This window comes from Oncorhynchus keta, unplaced genomic scaffold, assembly GCF_023373465.1.
Source record: "Oncorhynchus keta strain PuntledgeMale-10-30-2019 unplaced genomic scaffold, Oket_V2 Un_contig_448_pilon_pilon, whole genome shotgun sequence".
Lineage (NCBI taxonomy): Eukaryota > Metazoa > Chordata > Actinopteri > Salmoniformes > Salmonidae > Oncorhynchus > Oncorhynchus keta.
The window spans coordinates 215,105-236,012 of NW_026287799.1; the positions used below are offsets into that span (position 1 = coordinate 215,105).

Sequence of the window (20,908 nt, forward strand, 5' to 3'; positions counted from 1 at the left end):
AACTAGTCAGACTACACTAGACCTGGGTCTCATCAACAACTAGTAGACACTAGACCTGGGTCTCATCAACAACAACTAGTCAGACTACACACTAGACCTGGGTCTCATCAACAACAACTAGTCAGACTACACACTAGACCTGGGTCTCATCAACAACAACTCAGTCAGACTACACACTAGACCTGGGTCTCATCAACAACTAGTCAGACTACACTAGACCTGGGTCTCATCATCAACAACTAGTCAGACTACACACTAGACCTGGGTCTCATCAACAACTAGTCAGACTACACACTAGACCTGGGTCTCATCAACAACAACTAGTCAGACACTAGACCTGGGTCTCATCAACAACAACTAGTCAGACTACACACTAGACCTGGGTCTCATCATCAACAACTAGTCAGACTACACACTAGACCTGGGTCTCATCTCATCTGGGTCTCATCAACAACTAGTCAGACTACACACTAGACCTGGGTCTCATCAACAACTAGTCAGACTACACACTAGACCTGGGTCTCATCAACAACAACTAGTCAGACTACACACTAGACCTGGGTCTCATCATCAACAACTAGTCAGACTACACACTAGACCTGGGTCTCATCAACAACAACTAGTCAGACTACACACTAGACCTGGGTCTCATCATCAACAACTAGTCAGACTACACACTAGACCTGGGTCTCATCAACAACAACTAGTCAGACTACACACTAGACCTGGGTCTCATCAACAACTAGTCAGACTACACACTAGACCTGGGTCTCATCAACAACAACTAGTCAGACTACACACTAGACCTGGGTCTCATCACCTGGGTCTCATCAACAACTAGTCAGACTACACACTAGACCTGGGTCTCATCATCAACAACTAGTCAGACTACACACTAGACCTGGGTCTCATCAACAACAACTAGTCAGACTACACACTAGACCTGGGTCTCATCAACAACTAGTCAGACTACACACTAGACCTGGGTCTACAACAACTCAGACTACACACTAGACCTGGGTCTCAACAACAACTAGTCAGACTACACACTAGACCTGGGTCTCATCAACAACAACTAGTCAGACTACACACTAGACCTGGGTCTCATCAACAACTAGTCAGACTACACACTAGACCTGGGTCTCATCAACAACTAGTCAGACTACACACTAGACCTGGGTCTCATCAACAACAACTAGTCAGACTACACACTAGACCTGGGTCTCATCAACAACAACTAGTCAGACTACACACTAGACCTGGGTCTCATCAACAACAACTAGTCAGACTACACACTAGACCTGGGTCTCATCAACAACAACTAGTCAGACTACACACTAGACCTGGGTCTCATCATCAACAACTAGTCAGACTACACACTAGACCTGGGTCTCATCAACAACAACTAGTCAGACTACACACTAGACCTGGGTCTCATCAACAACAACTAGTCAGACTACACACTAGACCTGGGTCTCATCATCAACAACTAGTCAGACTACACACTAGACCTGGGTCTCATCAACAACAACTAGTCAGACTACACACTAGACCTGGGTCTCATCATCAACAACTAGTCAGACTACACACTAGACCTGGGTCTCATCATCAACAACTAGTCAGACTACACACTAGACCTGGGTCTCATCATCAACAACTAGTCAGACTACACACTAGACCTGGGTCTCATCAACAACAACTAGTCAGACTACACACTAGACCTGGGTCTCATCAACAACAACTAGTCAGACTACACACTAGACCTGGGTCTCATCAACAACAACTAGTCAGACTACACACTAGACCTGGGTCTCATCAACAACAACTAGTCAGACTACACACTAGACCTGGGTCTCATCAACAACTAGTCAGACTACACACTAGACCTGGGTCTCATCAACAACAACTAGTCAGACTACACACTAGACCTGGGTCTCATCAACAACAACTAGTCAGACTACACACTAGACCTGGGTCTCATCATCAACAACTAGTCAGACTACACACTAGACCTGGGTCTCATCAACAACAACTAGTCAGACTACACACTAGACCTGGGTCTCATCATCAACAACTAGTCAGACTACACAACTAGAGTCTCTCATCAACAACAGTCAGACTACACACTAGACCTGGGTCTCATCAACAACTAGTCAGACTACACAGACCTGGGTCTCATCACAACAACTAGTCAGACTAGACTAGACCTGGGTCTCATCAACAACTAGTCAGACTACACACTAGACCTGGGTCTCATCAACAACAACTAGTCAGACTACACACTAGACCTGGGTCTCATCAACAACAACTAGTCAGACTACACACTAGACCTGGGTCTCATCAACAACTAGTCAGACTACACACTAGACCTGGGTCTCATCAACAACAACTAGTCAGACTACACACTAGACCTGGGTCTCATCAACAACTAGTCAGACTACACACTAGACCTGGGTCTCATCTACTAGTCAGACTACACACTAGACCTGGGTCTCATCATCAACAACTAGTCAGACTACACACTAGACCTGGGTCTCATCAACAACAACTAGTCAGACTACACACTAGACCTGGGTCTCATCAACAACAACTAGTCAGACTACACACTAGACCTGGGTCTCATCAACAACAACTAGTCAGACTACTAGTCACACTAGACCTGGGTCTCATCAACAACAACTAGTCAGACTACACACAGACTCATCACAACAACTCAGACCTGGGTCTCATCAACAACTAGTCAGAACAACTAGACCTGGGTCTCATCACAACTAGTCAGACTACACACTAGACCTGGGTCTCATCAACAACAACTAGTCAGACTACACACTAGACCTGGGTCTCATACACACTAGACCTGGGTCTCATCAACAACTAGTCAGACTACACACTAGACCTGGGTCTCATCAACAACAACTAGTCAGACTACACACTAGACCTGGGTCTCATCAACAACAACAACTAGTCAGACTACACACTAGACCTGGGTCTCATCAACAACTAGTCAGACTAGACACTAGACCTGGGTCTCATCATCAACAACAACTAGTCAGACTACACACTAGACCTGGGTCTCATCAACAACAACTAGTCAGACTACACACTAGACCTGGGTCTCATCTACAACTAGTCAGACTACACACTAGACCTGGGTCTCATCAACAACTAGTCAGACTACACACTAGACCTGGGTCTCATCATCAGACAACAACCTCAGTCAGACTACACACTAGACCTGGGTCTCATACAACAACTAGACACTAGACCTGGGTCTCATCATCAACAACTAGTCAGACTACACACTAGACCTGGGTCTCATCAACAACAACTAGTCAGACTACACACTAGACCTGGGTCTCATCAACAACAACTAGTCAGACTACACACTAGACCTGGGTCTCATCATCAACAACTAGTCAGACTACACACTAGACCTGGGTCTCATCAACAACAACTAGTCAGACTACACACTAGACCTGGGTCTCATCATCAACAACTAGTCAGACTACACACTAGACCTGGGTCTCATCATCAACAACTAGTCAGACTACACACTAGACCTGGGTCTCATCAACAACTAGTCAGACTACACACTAGACCTGGGTCTCATCATCAACAACTAGTCAGACTACACACTAGACCTGGGTCTCATCATCAACAACTAGTCAGACTACACACTAGACCTGGGTCTCATCAACAACAACTAGTCAGACTACACACTAGACCTGGGTCTCATCAACAACAACTAGTCAGACTACACACTAGACCTGGGTCAACAACAACTCATCATCATCAACAACTAGTCAGACTACACACTAGACCTGGGTCTCATCTACAACAACTAGTCAGACTACACACTAGACCTGGGTCTCATCAACAACTAGTCAGACTACACACTAGACCTGGGTCTCATCAACAACAACTAGTCAGACTACACACTAGACCTGGGTCTCATCATCAACAACTAGTCAGACTACACACTAGACCTGGGTCTCATCACAACAACTAGTCAGACTACACACTAGACCTGGGTCTCATCAACAACAACTAGTCAGACTACACACTAGACCTGGGTCTCATCAACAACTAGTCAGACTAGTCAGACTACACACTAGACCTGGGTCTCATCAACAACTAGTCAGACTACACACTAGACCTGGGTCTCATCAACAACTAGTCAGACTACACACTAGACCTGGGTCTCATCAACAACTAGTCAGACTACACACTAGACCTGGGTCTCATCAACAACAACTAGTCAGACTACACACTAGACCTGGGTCTCATCAACAACAACTAGTCAGACTACACACTAGACCTGGGTCTCATCATCAACAACTAGTCAGACTACACACTAGACCTGGGTCTCATCAACAACTAGTCAGACTACACACTAGACCTGGGTCTCATCATCAACAACTAGTCAGACTACACACTAGACCTGGGTCTCATCAACAACAACTAGTCAGACTACACACTAGACCTGGGTCTCATCATCAACAACTAGTCAGACTACACACTAGACCTGGGTCTCATCAACAACAACTAGTCAGACTACACACTAGACCTGGGTCTCATCAACAACAACTAGTCAGACTACACACTAGACCTGGGTCTCATCAACAACAACTAGTCAGACTACACACTAGACCTGGGTCTCATCAACAACAACTAGTCAGACTACACACTAGACCTGGGTCTCATCAACAACAACTAGTCAGACTACACTAGACCTGGGTCTCATCAACAACTAGTCAGACTACACACTAGACCTGGGTCTCATCAACAACAACTAGTCAGACTACACACTAGACCTGGGTCTCATCATCAACAACTAGTCAGACTACACACTAGACCTGGGTCTCATCAACAACAACTAGTCAGACTACACACTAGACCTGGGTCTCATCAACAACAACAGTCAGACAACTAGACCAGACTACACACTAGACCTGGGTCTCATCATCAACAACTAGTCAGACTACACACTAGACCTGGGTCTCATCAACAACAACTAGTCAGACTACACACTAGACCTGGGTCTCATCAACAACAACTAGTCAGACTACACACTAGACCTGGGTCTCATCAACAACTAGTCAGACTACACACTAGACCTGGGTCTCATCAACAACTAGTCAGACTACACACTAGACCTGGGTCTCATCAACAACTAGTCAGACTACACACTAGACCTGGGTCTCATCAACAACAACTAGTCAGACTACACACTAGACCTGGGTCTCATCATCAACAACTAGTCAGACTACACACTAGACCTGGGTCTCATCAACAACTAGTCAGACTACACACTAGACCTGGGTCTCATCAACAACAACTAGTCAGACTACACACTAGACCTGGGTCTCATCAACAACAACTAGTCAGACTACACACTAGACCTGGGTCTCATCAACAACACACTAGACCTGGGACCTGGGTCTCATCAACAACAACTAGTCAGACTACACACTAGACCTGGGTCTCATCAACAACAACTAGTCAGACTACACACTAGACCTGGGTCTCATCAACAACAACTAGTCAGACTACACACTAGACCTGGGTCTCATCAACAACAACTAGTCAGACTACACACTAGACCTGGGTCTCATCATCAACAACTAGTCAGACTACACACTAGACCTGGGTCTCAGTCAGACTACACACAACTGGGTCAACTAGTCAGACTACACACTAGACCTGGGTCTCAGACAACAACTAGTCAGACTACACACTAGACCTGGGTCTCATCAACAACAACTAGTCAGACTACACACTAGACCTGGGTCTCATCAACAACTAGTCAGACTACACACTAGACCTGGGTCTCATCAACAACTAGTCAGACTACACACTAGACCTGGGTCTCATCAACAACTAGTCAGACTACACACTAGACCTGGGTCTCATCATCAACAACTAGTCAGACTACACACTAGACCTGGGTCTCATCAACAACAACTAGTCAGACTACACACTAGACCTGGGTCTCATCAACAACAACTAGTCAGACTACACACTAGACCTGGGTCTCATCATCAACAACTAGTCAGACTACACACTAGACCTGGGTCTCATCAACAACAACTAGTCAGACTACACACTAGACCTGGGTCTCATCAACAACAACTAGTCAGACTACACACTAGACCTGGGTCTCATCAACAACAACTAGTCAGACTACACACTAGACCTGGGTCTCATCATCAACAACTAGTCAGACTACACACTAGACCTGGGTCTCATCAACAACTAGTCAGACTACACACTAGACCTGGGTCTCATCAACAACTAGTCAGACTACACACTAGACCTGGGTCTCATCATCAACAACTAGTACACACTAGACCTGGGTCTCATCATCAACAACTAGTCAGTCAGACATACACAACTAGTCAGACACTAGACCTGGGTCATCATCAACAACTAGTCAGACTACACACTAGACCTGGGTCTCATCAACAACTAGTCAGACTACACACTAGACCTGGGTCTCATCAACAACAACTAGTCAGACTACACACTAGACCTGGGTCTCATCAACAACTAGTCAGACTACACACTAGACCTGGGTCTCATCAACAACTAGTCAGACTACACACTAGACCTGGGTCTCATCATCAACAACTAGTCAGACTACACACTAGACCTGGGTCTCATCAACAACTAGTCAGACTACACACTAGACCTGGGTCTCATCAACAACAACTAGTCAGACTACACACTAGACCTGGGTCTCATCAACAACAACTAGTCAGACTACACACTAGACCTGGGTCTCATCAACAACAACTAGTCAGACTACACACTAGACCTGGGTCTCATCAACAACAACTAGTCAGACTACACACTAGACCTGGGTCTCATCAACAACAACTAGTCAGACTACACACTAGACCTGGGTCTCATCAACAACAACTAGTCAGACTACACACTAGACCTGGGTCTCATCATCAACAACTAGTCAGACTACACACTAGACCTGGGTCTCATCAACAACTAGTCAGACTACACACTAGACCTGGGTCTCATCAACAACTAGTCAGACTACACACTAGACCTGGGTCTCATCAACAACAACTAGTCAGACTACACACTAGACCTGGGTCTCATCAACAACTAGTCAGACTACACACTAGACCTGGGTCTCATCAACAACAACTAGTCAGACTACACACTAGACCTGGGTCTCATCATCAACAACTAGTCAGACTACACACTAGACCTGGGTCTCATCAACAACAACTAGTCAGACTACACACTAGACCTGGGTCTCATCAACAACAACTAGTCAGACTACACACTAGACCTGGGTCTCATCAACAACAACTAGTCAGACTACACACTAGACCTGGGTCTCATCAACAACTAGTCAGACTACACACTAGACCTGGGTCTCATCAACAACTAGTCAGACTACACACTAGACCTGGGTCTCATCAACAACAACTAGTCAGACTACACACTAGACCTGGGTCTCATCAACTAGTCAACAACTAGTCTCATCACAACTAGTCAGACTACACACACTAGACCTGGGTCTCATCAACAACAACTAGTCAGACTACACACTAGACCTGGGTCTCATCAACAACAGTCAGACACACAACTAGACCTGGTCAACAACAACAGACTACACACTAGACCTGGGTCTCATCATCAACAACTAGTCAGACTACACACTAGACCTGGGTCTCATCAACAACAACTAGTCAGACTAGTCAGACTACACACTAGACCTGGGTCTCATCATCAACAACTAGTCAGACTACACACTAGACCTGGGTCTCATCTACAACAACTAGTCAGACTACACACTAGACCTGGGTCTCATCAACAACAACTAGTCAGACTAGTTACACTACACAGTAGCCCTGGGTCCTGAGAAGGCTGGAGGGAGAGTAGAGAGGGAGAGAGTTTTCCTCACAGTCTTCCTCTTGGTACTGGCCACCAGTTTCCTGTCCGAGCGCTGGACACTCCCACTGCCAAAGTAGTCCAGGACAGAGGTGGGGGTGCGTTTGGTCTGCGGGGGCGCTGATTTAGGGGTGACGGGGCTGGAGGAGACTTCTTCATCCCTCCTTTCCCTGTGGCGGGAACAAGGGGGGTTTCGGGGGGGACCTGTGGCTCTCTTTGGTCCCGGGGCGGGCCTTCCCTGGTTTGGTCACTCCATTACCCTGGGACTTCTTCAGAGACAGGAAGTTATCGCTGTCTGAATCTACAGAGAGGAGGGGGGTAAGAAGAGAGGAGAGAGAGGAAGAGAGAGAGAGGCAGAGAGAGAGACAGAGAGAGACAGAGAGAGAGAGAGAGAGAGAGCAGAGAGAGAGCAGAGAGAGAGACAGAGGCAGAGAGAGAGCAGAGAGAGAGACAGAGAGAGGCAGAGAGAGAGACAGAGAGAGGCAGAGAGAGAGAGAGAGAGACAGAGAGAGACAGAGAGAGAGCAGAGAGACAGAGAGAGAGAGAGAGACAGAGAGAGAGCAGAGAGAGAGAGAGAGACAGAGAGAGAGACAGAGAGAGGCAGAGAGAGAGACAGAGAGAGGCAGAGAGAGAGACAGAGAGAGGCAGAGAGAGAGACAGAGAGAGAGAGACAGAGAGAGAGACAGAGAGAGAGACAGAGAGAGAGACAGAGAGAGGCAGAGAGAGACAGAGAGAGACAGAGAGAGAGAGAGAGAGACAGAGAGAGAGAGAGAGAGAGAGAGAGAGAGAGAGAGAGAGAGAGACAGAGAGAGAGAGAGAGAGAGAGGCAGAGAGAAAGAGAGAGAGACAGACAGAGAGAGGCAGAGAGAGAGAGAGAGAGAAATGAGACAGAAGAGAGACCAGAGTCTGTGTTCATATTCTCCCGTTACTAGGAAAATCTAGTCAGTCAGGATGATTCATATTCTCCCGTTTAGTTCTGGTATTCTGCCGTTATCCCGGTATTCTCCCGTTATGGAGTCTCATCTGTCTCACCTGTCTCAGAGACGTACTGCACCGGGTCTTTCTTGGCAGGAGGAAGAGGAGCCGGAGGAAGAGGAGGGTTTGGTTTCTGGGCCTTCTGCTTCTGCTCCACTACCTCCTCCTCAGAGTCTACAGGAGGGAGGGGAGGGGAGGGAGGGGAGGGGAGGGGGAGAGAGAGAGAGAGGGAGGTGAGGGAGGGAGGGAGGGTGTTAACCTCGGGAGGAAACCCTCCTTAACTTTAGACTCAACGGACTCTTACAAAGAAGTTTCAGAAACCCCCTGCAAGATGACCCCCATATTCTATGATAACAGCCAGAGAAGGTGTTCTGTTTTCCCAGAAACCCCCTGCAGGATGACCCCCATATTCTATGATAACAGCCAGAGAAGGTTTTCTGTTTTCCCAGAAACCCCTGCAGGATGACCCCCATATTCTATGATAACAGCCAGAGAAGGTTTTCTGTTTTCCCAGAAACCCCCTGCAGGATGACCCCCATATTCTATGATAACAGCCAGAGAAGGTGTTCTGTTTTCCCAGAAACCCCCTGCAGGATGACCCCCATATTCTATGATAACAACCAGAGTCAGGTGTTCTGTTCAGAAGTCATCCCATATTCAGATCAGTTCACTGACTAGAGACTCTATTTATAATAACAGCCAGAGAAGGTGTTCTGGTGTTCATTAAATGGCCCACAGTCATCATTAAATGACCCCACAGTCATCATTATTACCTGACTCAATGACCATTAAATGGCCCACAGTCATCATTATTACCTGACTCAATGACCATTAAATGGCCCACAGTCATCATTATTACCTGACTCAATGACCACTAAATGGCCCACAGTCATCATTATTACCTGACTCAATGACCATTAAATGGCCCACAGTCATCATTATTACCTGACTCAATGACCATTAAATGGCCCACAGTCATCATTATTACCTGACTCAATGACCATTAAATGGCCCACAGTCATCATTATTACCTGACTCAATGACCATTAAATGGCCCACAGTCATCATTATTACCTGACTCAATGACCATTAAATGGCCCACAGTCATCATTATTACCTGACTCAATGACCATTAAATGGCCCACAGTCATCATTATTACCTGACTCAATGACCATTAAATGGCCCACAGTCATCATTATTACCTGACTCAATGACCATTAAATGGCCCACAGTCATCATTATTACCTGACTCAATGACCATTAAATGGCCCACAGTCATCATTATTACCTGACTCAATGACCATTAAATGGCCCACAGTCATCATTATTACCTGACTCAATGACCAGTCATCATTATTACCTGACTCAATGACCATTAAATGGCCCACAGTCATCATTATTACCTGACTCAATGACCATTAAATGGCCCACAGTCATCATTATTACCTGACTCAATGACCATTAAATGGCCCACAGTCATCATTATTACCTGACTCAATGACCATTAAATGGCCCACAGTCATCATTATTACCTGACTCAATGACCATTAAATGGCCCACAGTCATCATTATTACCTGACTCAATGACCATTAAATGGCCCACAGTCATCATTATTACCTGACTAAATGACCATTAAATGGCCCATTAAACAGTCATCATTATTACCTGACTCAATGACCATTAAATGGCCCACAGTCATCATTATTACCTGACTCAATGACCATTAAATGGCCCACAGTCATCATTATTACCTGACTCAATGACCATTAAATGGCCCACAGTCATCATTATTACCTGACTCAATGACCATTAAATGGCCCACAGTCATCATTATTACCTGACTCAATGACCATTAAATGGCCCACAGTCATCATTATTACCTGACTCAATGACCATTAAATGGCCCACAGTCATCATTATTACCTGACTCAATGACCATTAAATGGCCCAATGACCATTAAATGGCCCACAGTCATCATTATTACCTGACTCAATGACCATTAAATGGCCCACAGTCATCATTATTACCTGACTCAATGACCATTAAATGGCCCACAGTCATCATTATTACCTGACTCAATGACCATTAAATGGCCCACAGTCATCATTATTACCTGACTCAATGACCATTAAATGGACTCCCATTAAACAGTCATCATTATTACCTGACTCAATGACCATTAAATGGCCCACAGTCATCATTATTACCTGACTCAATGACCATTAAATGGCCCACAGTCATCATTATTACCTGACTCATTAAATGACCATTAAATGGCCCACAGTCATCATTATTACCTGACTCAATGACCATTAAATGGCCCACAGTCATCATTATTACCTGACTCAATGACCATTAAATGGCCCACAGTCATCATTATTACCTGACTCAATGACCATTAAATGGCCCACAGTCATCATTATTACCTGACTCAATGACCATTAAATGGCCCACAGTCATCATTATTACCTGACTCAATGACCATTAAATGGCCCACAGTCATCATTATTACCTGACTCAATGACCATTAAATGGCCCACAGTCATCATTATTACCTGACTCAATGACCATTAAATGGCCCACAGTCATCATTATTACCTGACTCAATGACCATTAAATGGCCATTAAATGGCCCACAGTCATCATTATTACCTGACTCAATGACCATTAAATGGCCCAATGACCATTAAATGGCCCACAGTCATCATTATTACCTGACTCAATGACCATTAAATGGCCCACAGTCATCATTATTACCTGACTCAATGACCATTAAATGGCCCACAGTCATCATTATTACCTGACTCAATGACCATTAAATGGCCCACAGTCATCATTATTACCTGACTCAATGACCATTAAATGGCCCACAGTCATCATTATTACCTGACTCAATGACCATTAAATGGCCCACAGTCATCATTATTACCTGACTCAATGACCATTAAATGGCCCACTTTCATCATTATTACCTGACTCAATGATTAAATGGCCTTCAGTCATCATTATTACCTGACTCAATGACCATAAATGGCCCACATCATCATCATCATTACCCTGATGGCCCACAGTCATCATCATTACCTGACTCACCATAAATGGCCCATCAGTCATCATCATTACCTCACCAATGACCATTAAATGGCCCACAGTCATCATTATTACCTGACTCAATGACCATCAAATGGCCCACAGTCATCATCATCCTCATCACCATCATTATCATCACCATCATCATCATCCTAAACCATCAGTCATCATCATCACCACCACCACCATCACCACCACCACCACCATGACCACCATAAATCAGTCATCATTATTACCTCACTCATGACCACCACCACCATCATCACCACCATCATCACCATCACCTCTCTCATGGCCCACCATCATCATCATCATCCTCACCACCATCATCATCATCCTCACCACCATCATTAAATCATCATCATCATCACCACCATCATCATCCTCAATGACCATAAATCAGTCATCATTATTACCTGACTCATGACCATCATCCTCACAGTCATCATCATCATCATGACCTCACCACCACCACCACCATCATCATCACCACCAGTCATCATCATCCTCACTCAATGACCATTCATCATCATCATCCTCACCACCATCAGTCATCATTATTACCTGACTCACCATTAAATGGCCTCACAGTCACCATCATCATCATCACCATAAACCACCATCATCATCTGATCATCACCATAAATGGCACCATCATCATCATCATCACCTGACTCACCATCATCATTATCATCCTCACCATCATCATCATCTGACTCATCACCATCATAGCATCATCACCATCATCATAAATGGCCCCAGTCATCATTACCTGACTCATGACCATTAAATGGCCCACATCATCATTATTCACCATCACTCACCACCATCAATATCATCCTCCCACAGTCATCATTATTATCCTGACTCACCATGACCACTAAATCCTCACCACCATCATCATCATCATCCTCACCACCATTCATCAGTCAGGTTCAGTCATCATTATTACCTGACTCACCATCATCATCATTCATGGCAATGACCACCAGTCATCATTATTACCTCACCTCACCACCATAATCATCACCACCATCATCATCAGGTCACCACCATCATCATCATCATCAGTCAGACCATCAGTCATCATTATTACCTCACTCACCATGACCATTAAATCACCACAGTCATCATTATCACCTGACTCATCATGACCATTCATCATCCCACCATCATTCATCATCCTATTACCTGACTCCATCATCATCATTATCATCCTCACCACCATCATCATCATCATCATCACCACCATCAATCATCCTCCTCACCACCATCATCATCATTATCATCCTGACTCAATGACCATTAAATGGCCCACCATCATCATCATACCTTCAGTCATCATTATTCACCTGGCCTCACTCATCATCATTCCTGACCACCTAAATGGCCCACCAGAGGTTCAGTCATCATTATTACCTGACTCAATGACCATTAAATGGCCCACCAGTCATCATCATTACCTGACTCAATGACCATTAAATGGCCCACAGTCATCATTATTACCTGACTCACCATGATCATCATCCTCACCACCACATCATCATCCTCACTCTTTCTCTTTTTATCATTGTCCTTCTTCACCATCTTCTTCTTCTCCACCACCATGGTGATCTCACCACCATCATCATCATCATCACCATCATCATCATCCTCACCACCATCATCATCATCACCATCATCATCATCCTCACCATCATCATCATCATCATCATCACCATCACCACCATCATCCTCACCACCACCATCATCATCATCCTCACCACCATCATCATCATCCTCACCACCATCATCATCATCATCATCCTCACCACCATCATCATCATCATTCATCCTCACCACCATCATTATCATCCTCACCACCATCATCATCATCATCATCCTCACCACCATCATCATCATCATCCTCACCATCATCATCATCATCATCCTCACCACCATCATCATCATCATCATCCTCACCACCATCATCATCATCACCATCATCATCATCCTCACCATCATCATCATCATCCTCACCACCATCATCATCATCATCATCACCACCATCATCATCATCATCCTCACCATCATCATCCTCACCACCATCATCATCATCCTCACCACCATCATCATCATCATCCTCACCACCACCATCATCCTCACCACCATCATCATCCTCACCATCATCATCACCATCATCATCATCATCCTCACCATCATCATCATCATCCTCACCACCATCATCATCCTCACCACCATCATCATCCTCACCACCATCATCATCATCATTATCTCACCATCATCATTAACATCATTATCATCCTCACCACCACCATCATCATCATCATCATCCTCACCCATCATCATCCTCACCACCATCATCATCATCATCCTCACCACCATCATCATTATCATCCTCACCATCATCATTATCATTATCTCACCATCATCATCATCATCCTCACCACCATCATCATCATCCTCACCATCATCATTAACATCATTATCATCCACCACCCACCATCATCATCATCCTCACCCATCATCATCACCACCATCATCATCACCACCATCATCATCCTCACCACCATCATCATCATCATCCTCACCACCATCATCATCATCATCCACCACCACCATCATCATTATCATCCTCACCACCATCATCATCATCCTCACCACCATCCATCATCATCATCATCATCATCCTCACCACCACCATCATCATCATCCTCACCACCACCATCATCATCATTATCACCACCATCATCATCCTCATCATCATCATCATCCTCACCACCATCATCATCATCATCCATCATCATCATCCTCACCACCACCATCATCATCAATCCTCACCACCATCATCATCATCTCACCACCACCATCATCATAATCCTCACCACCATCATCATTATCATCCTCACCACCATCATCATCATCATCCTCATCATCATCCTCACCACCACCATCATCATAATCCTCACCCATCATCATTACCATCATTCATCATCCTCACCACCATCATCATCATCATCATCCTCCACCACCATCATCATCATCCTCACCACCATCATCATTATCATCCTCACCACCATCATCATTATCATCCTCACCATCATCATTATCATCCTCACCATCATCATCATCATCCTCACCACCATCATCATCATCCTCATCATCATCATCATTAACATCATTCATCATCCTCACCACCATCATCATCATCACCACCATCATCCTCACCATCATCATTATCATCCTCACCATCATCATTATCATCCTCACCACCATCATCATCATCCTCACCATCATCATTATCATCCTCACCATCATCATCATCACCACCATCATCACCACCATCATCATCATCATCATCCACCACCATCATTATCATCCTCACCATCATCATTATCATCCTCACCACCATCATCATCATCATCCTCACCATCATCATTATCATCCTCACCACCATCATCATCCTCACCACCATCATCATCATCATCCTCACCACCATCATCATCATCATCCTCACTCACCACCATCATCATCATCCTCACCACCACCATCATCATCATCATCCTCACCACCATCATCATCATCCTCACCACCATCATCCTCACCACCATCACCACCATTATCATCATCATCATCATCCTCACCACCATCATCATCACCACCCACCATCATCATCATCATCACCACCATCATATCATCATCACCACCACCACCATCATCCTCACCATCATCATTAACATCATTATCATGACTAGAGACTCACCACCAGTTCACTCTAGAGATCATAATACCTCACCATCATGACTAGAGACTCATAATACCTCACCACCACCATCTGGTTTATCATCATCCTCACCACCACCACCATCATCATCCTCACCACCATCATCATCATACCTCACCACCATCAATATCATCCTGGTTTATAATAAATACCTTGGTGGCTCCTCACCAGCACCCTCATCATGGTTTACCATTTACCCTCATCAGTTCACTGACCTAGAGATCTTTCATCATCATCCTCATCCTGTTCACTGACCATGGTCATTATAATCATAGTCATTGTAGTCGTGAGCTTAGCAGTGTGGTTGGGGTTTATATAATAAATACCTTGGGGTTGACTAGGTTGGTTTATAATAATAAACACCTTGGTTAAGACTCTGGTTTATATTAATTGGTGGTGGTCACTGACAGTTCACTGACTAGAGACTCTGGTTTATATTAATACCTTGGTGGTCGACCAGTTCACTGACTAGAGACTCTGGTTTATATTAATACCTTGGTGGTCGCCCAGTTCACTGACTAGAGACTCTGGTTTATATTAATACCTTGGTGGTCGACCAGTTCACTGACTAGAGACTCAGTTCACTGACTAGAGACTCTGGTTTATATTAATACCTTGGTGGTCGACCAGTTCACTGACTAGAGACTCTGGTTTATATATTAATGACTAGAGACTCTGGTTTATATTAATACCTTGGTGGTCGACCAGTTCACTGACTAGAGACTCTGGTTTATATTAATACCTTGGTGGTCGACCAGTTCACTGACTAGAGACTCTGGTTTATATTAATACCTTGGTGGTCGACCAGTTCACTGACTAGAGACTCTGGTTTATATTAATACCTTGGTGGTCGACCAGTTCACTGACTAGAGACTCTGGTTTTATATTAATACCTTGGTGGTCGACCAGTTCACTGACTAGAGACTCTGGTTTATAATAATACCTTGGTGGTCGACCAGTTCACTGACTAGAGACTCTGGTTTATATTAATACCTTGGTGGTCGACCAGTTCACTGACTAGAGACTCTGGTTTATATTAATACCTTGGTGGTCGACCAGTTCACTGACTAGAGACTCTGGTTTATATTAATACCTTGGTGGTCGACCAGTTCACTGACTAGAGACTCTGGTTTATATTAATACCTTGGTGGTCGACCAGTTCACTGACTAGAGACTCTGGTTTATTTATATTAATACCTTGGTGGTCGACCAGTTCACTGACTAGAGACTCTGGTTTATATTAATACCTTGGTGGTCGACCAGTTCACTGACTAGAGACCTGGTTTATATTAATACCTTGGTGGTCGACCAGTTCACTGACTAGAGACTCTGGTTTATAATAATACCTTGGTGGTCGACCAGTTCACTGACTAGAGACTCTGGTTTATATTAATACCTTGGTGACCAGTTCACTGACTAGAGACTCTGGTTTATATTAATACCAGTTCACTGACTAGAGACTCTGGTTTATATTAATACCTTGGTGGTCGACCAGTTCACTGACTAGAGACCCTGGTTTATATTAATACCTTGGTGGACGACCAGTTCACTGACTAGAGACTCTGGTTTATATTAATACCTTGGTGGTCGACCAGTTCACTGACTAGAGACCCTGGTTTATATTAATACCTTGGTGGTCGACCAGTTCACTGACTAGAGACTCTGGTTTATATTAATACCTTGGTGGTCGACCAGTTCACTGACTAGAGACTCTGGTTTATATTAATACCTTGGTGGTCGACCAGTTCACTGACTAGAGACTCTGGTTTATATTAATACCTTGGTGGTCGACCAGTTCACTGACTAGAGACTCTGGTTTATAATATAGTTCACTGACTAGAACTGGTTTATATTAATACCTTGGTGGTCGACCAGTTCACTGACTAGAGACTCTGGTTTATATTAATACCTTGGTGGTCGACCAGTTCACTGACTAGAGACTCTGGTTTATATTAATACCTTGGTGGTCGACCAGTTCACTGACTAGAGACTCTGGTTTATAATAATAAATACCATGGTGGTCGACCAGTTCACTGACTAGAGACTCTGGTTTATATTAATACCTTGGTGGTCGACCAGTTCACTGACTAGAGACTCTGGTTTATATTAATACCTTGGTGGTCGACCAGTTCACTGACTAGAGACTCTGGTTTATAATAATAAATACCTTGGTGGCAGGTTTCTTCTTCTTTACTTCTTCGTCTGTTGAGACGGATTTCTTCTTCTTCTTCGTAGATTCCTTCTCCGTGTGGAGGGTTCCATCCTGAGATGGTTTCTGTGCTGCGGGTTTGCTTGATACAAAGAACCGCCTGATGTCCTAAGAATGGAAGGTGGGAGAGGAAATGAGTGCGCTGAGCCTAATTGACACCCTATTCCCTATATAACGCACTACAGGGCTCTGGTTAAAAGTAAACAGTGCACTATATAGGAATACGATGTAATTTGAGATCTATCCTAGACATTAAATGACATTTGATTTGAAGACGTGCATTATTGCTAAGTTACACATGAGCGATATGTTGCGTGGACAGATACAGTATCTAGTTCTGGTACAAAAACATACTTTATATTTCAACTTGATTTAACTCGGCAAGTCAGCTAATGACGGCCTACCCCTGGACTACGGTGGGCAAAAACTGCACGACCCTATGGGACTCCCAATCACGGCCGGATGTGATGCGGCCTGGATTCGAACCAGGGACTGCAGTAGCCTAAGAGAGCTGCGCCATTCGGGAGCCCAATTTAGCTGCATCAGTTGCTGCAGTTCTACTACCGTCGCATATTTATCTTCATGATCTGCCCGTGTAAAAACGCCACTTGATGCCATCATTTTGTCGTCAGTATTGACAAGACGACTGTCACTTTCATGTTTGCCATGTAAAACAACTGACTTGCAAAGATAGTCAGCTTCATGCATTGTTTTCATTCATTAGCACGATAGCTCGTGAGTCAGCTAGAAATCCTACTAAAACAACCAAATAGGGCAACTACAGGTTGGGATCTAGTTGGCTTAACGAGTTTACTCGGTACATTCGTAATCGCTCGCGCGTCCCCTAAAACAGTAACATGCGTCCTGACGTTGGCTGACATTTGCGTTTCTATGCGTTACTGAATCACTTGTGTTGCTGTTGTCAGGGAATTAGTTGTTGATTTGGACCTACGATGCATAGCCGCCGAGACTTACCATAATCCACAACAAAATAAATGAGTTTTTCTTTCTTATTGATCGTGATGAGACTAGTTTACACCAGCAGCTCCTTTAATTAAACAAAATAAAAAAAAATCCTCCTTGGCGCGAAGTGTGATCAGAGCGGAAGCGGAAGAGGAAGAGGAAGAACCATGTCGGGGGGAAAACGTGTCTCTCTCCAGCAGGTGGCGTTTTTGTCCTTGTTTCACCCATCAGGCAAGTCGTTTTTTGTGTCGGAGGTCAATAAGAGTGTCGAATTTAATCAACAACAAAATAAATAAATGGTTTATTTGCAACGTGAGTTTTTTTTTGTAATATATATAATGTAAGTTTCGTAATGCTTTAAGTTGTTACGAATGTACCGGTATAAGTAGGACACGTTACATCCCGGCAACTTTGAGAATAAACACTTTATATATCGGAGATTTTTATTTAATTTATTTCTCCTTTATTTAACCAGGTCGGTCAGTTGAGAACAAGTTCTCATTTATATCTGCGACCCTGACCAAGATAAAGCAAAGCAGTGCGACACATCTTCCGGAGATGTTTATGCATATCTATAGAAGGAGGCTACTTGTAGCATAGGATCTCTCCACATGTTCACCTGAGACACTGACAGTATGTTTTATATTGATCCCGAGGATACGGGACCCTGATTTAACGTTCGTTGTTCATGTGTTTATCTTTCACGGAATATTCTTTATCCATAAGATGAAGAGAACAAACCCTTGCTTCACATAACGTAAGAGATAATTTAAATATGATTTTTGAAATGGTCAGTAAATGTAAAAACAAAAAAGCATTTTTTAACAACAAATTGAAAATGAATATTGATATGTAATACCTCTGTCTGTTCGGTTTATGTACTCGTTGGAATATTTCTGTTTTTTTTTTATTTGTTGTGTTCATAATAATTTATATATATATATATTTAAATCGTATCTCTCCACATTGAAAACATGCGTTTTCGTGTATTCATTACGCCGATTCTGTTGCATAAAGTTGATTAAACGGAAGCAAATGGAACGAAACGGGGAGGAACCCACCCTGCATTTGTCCAATAGAAACTCTCGTTCTGATCTGTCTGCTTCCGTTTGGTTCATTAAAGGGAAAACGGGGAGGAACCCACCCTGCATTTGTCCAATAGAAACTCTCGTTCTGATCTGTCTGCTTCCGTTTGGTTCTTTAAAGGGTAAACGGTGCAAATCAAATATGATTGGTCACATACACATATATTTATCAGATGTTATTGCGGGTATAGTGAAATGCTTGGTTCTTAAAACTGTTTTCGTAATGAATACGAACCGGAAGCTACGCACCATGCCTCAATGTGTTTCATTGATGAGGACACAGCCGGCAGTTTATAAAGACGAGAATACGTATTCTAGCTCAGGTAAACTGCTCCAAAACGTTATTTAATTAATATGGCCTTTTTACGTGTACACGCGTGTCTACAGACGCAGGTACAAAGCTGTGTGTTCTTCAGATCATTTTTTCTTCAAAATATTTTTCGATTTTTTTATTTTATTTAAATAGGCAAGTCTATGTTAGCTGTGTAAATGTTGTATGTGCGAATGTGAACGGTTCCAACGACACAGACAACTACAGACAGACGTCCAGTTTAAAGACCTGTCACCACTCTCACCAGCTCTCTCTCTACCCAGGGAACTACAGACGTCCAGTTTAAAGACCTGCCACCACTCTCACCAGCTCTCTCTCTACCCAGGGAACTACAGACGTCCAGTTTAAAGACCTGCCACCACTCTCACCAGCTCTCTCTCTACCCAGGGAACTACAGACAGACCTGCAGTTTAAAGACCTGCCACCACTCAACAGCTCTCTCTCTACCCAGGGAACTACAGACAGACCTGCAGTTTAAAGACCTGCCACCACTCTCACCAGCTCTCTCTCTACCCAGGGAACTACAGACGACCTCCAGTTTAAAGACCTGC

The 20,908-nt window shown here is 44.0% G+C and overlaps 1 protein-coding gene and 1 long non-coding RNA gene across 7 annotated transcripts in view; both read right to left on the reverse strand.

The window, feature by feature from the left end:
* The window catches only part of rfc1 (replication factor C (activator 1) 1), an 85,796-nt gene extending 72,203 nt beyond the window's left edge, over positions 1-13,593 (reverse strand). Inside the window, 4 exon segments of the mRNA XM_052509411.1 lie at positions 7,931-8,053; positions 8,056-8,155; positions 8,967-9,066; positions 13,449-13,593. Of these exon segments, the coding sequence (XP_052365371.1) occupies positions 7,931-8,053; positions 8,056-8,155; positions 8,967-9,066; positions 13,449-13,593 (468 nt within the window).
* A 2,949-nt stretch (positions 13,594-16,542) lies between these two features.
* Positions 16,543-19,123, reverse strand: LOC127924715 (uncharacterized). 6 transcript variants are annotated; one of them, XR_008118689.1, is made up of 3 exons: positions 18,954-19,118; positions 17,937-18,086; positions 16,543-16,561 (listed from the first exon to the last, which is right to left on the reverse strand). It is a non-coding gene; the product is annotated as an uncharacterized LOC127924715 (long non-coding RNA). The 6 variants fall into 6 exon arrangements; XR_008118687.1 differs by lacking the exon at positions 16,543-16,561 and adding an exon at positions 16,593-16,611; XR_008118690.1 differs by lacking the exon at positions 16,543-16,561 and adding an exon at positions 16,844-16,862.
* Positions 19,124-20,908: the final 1,785 nt, after the last annotated feature.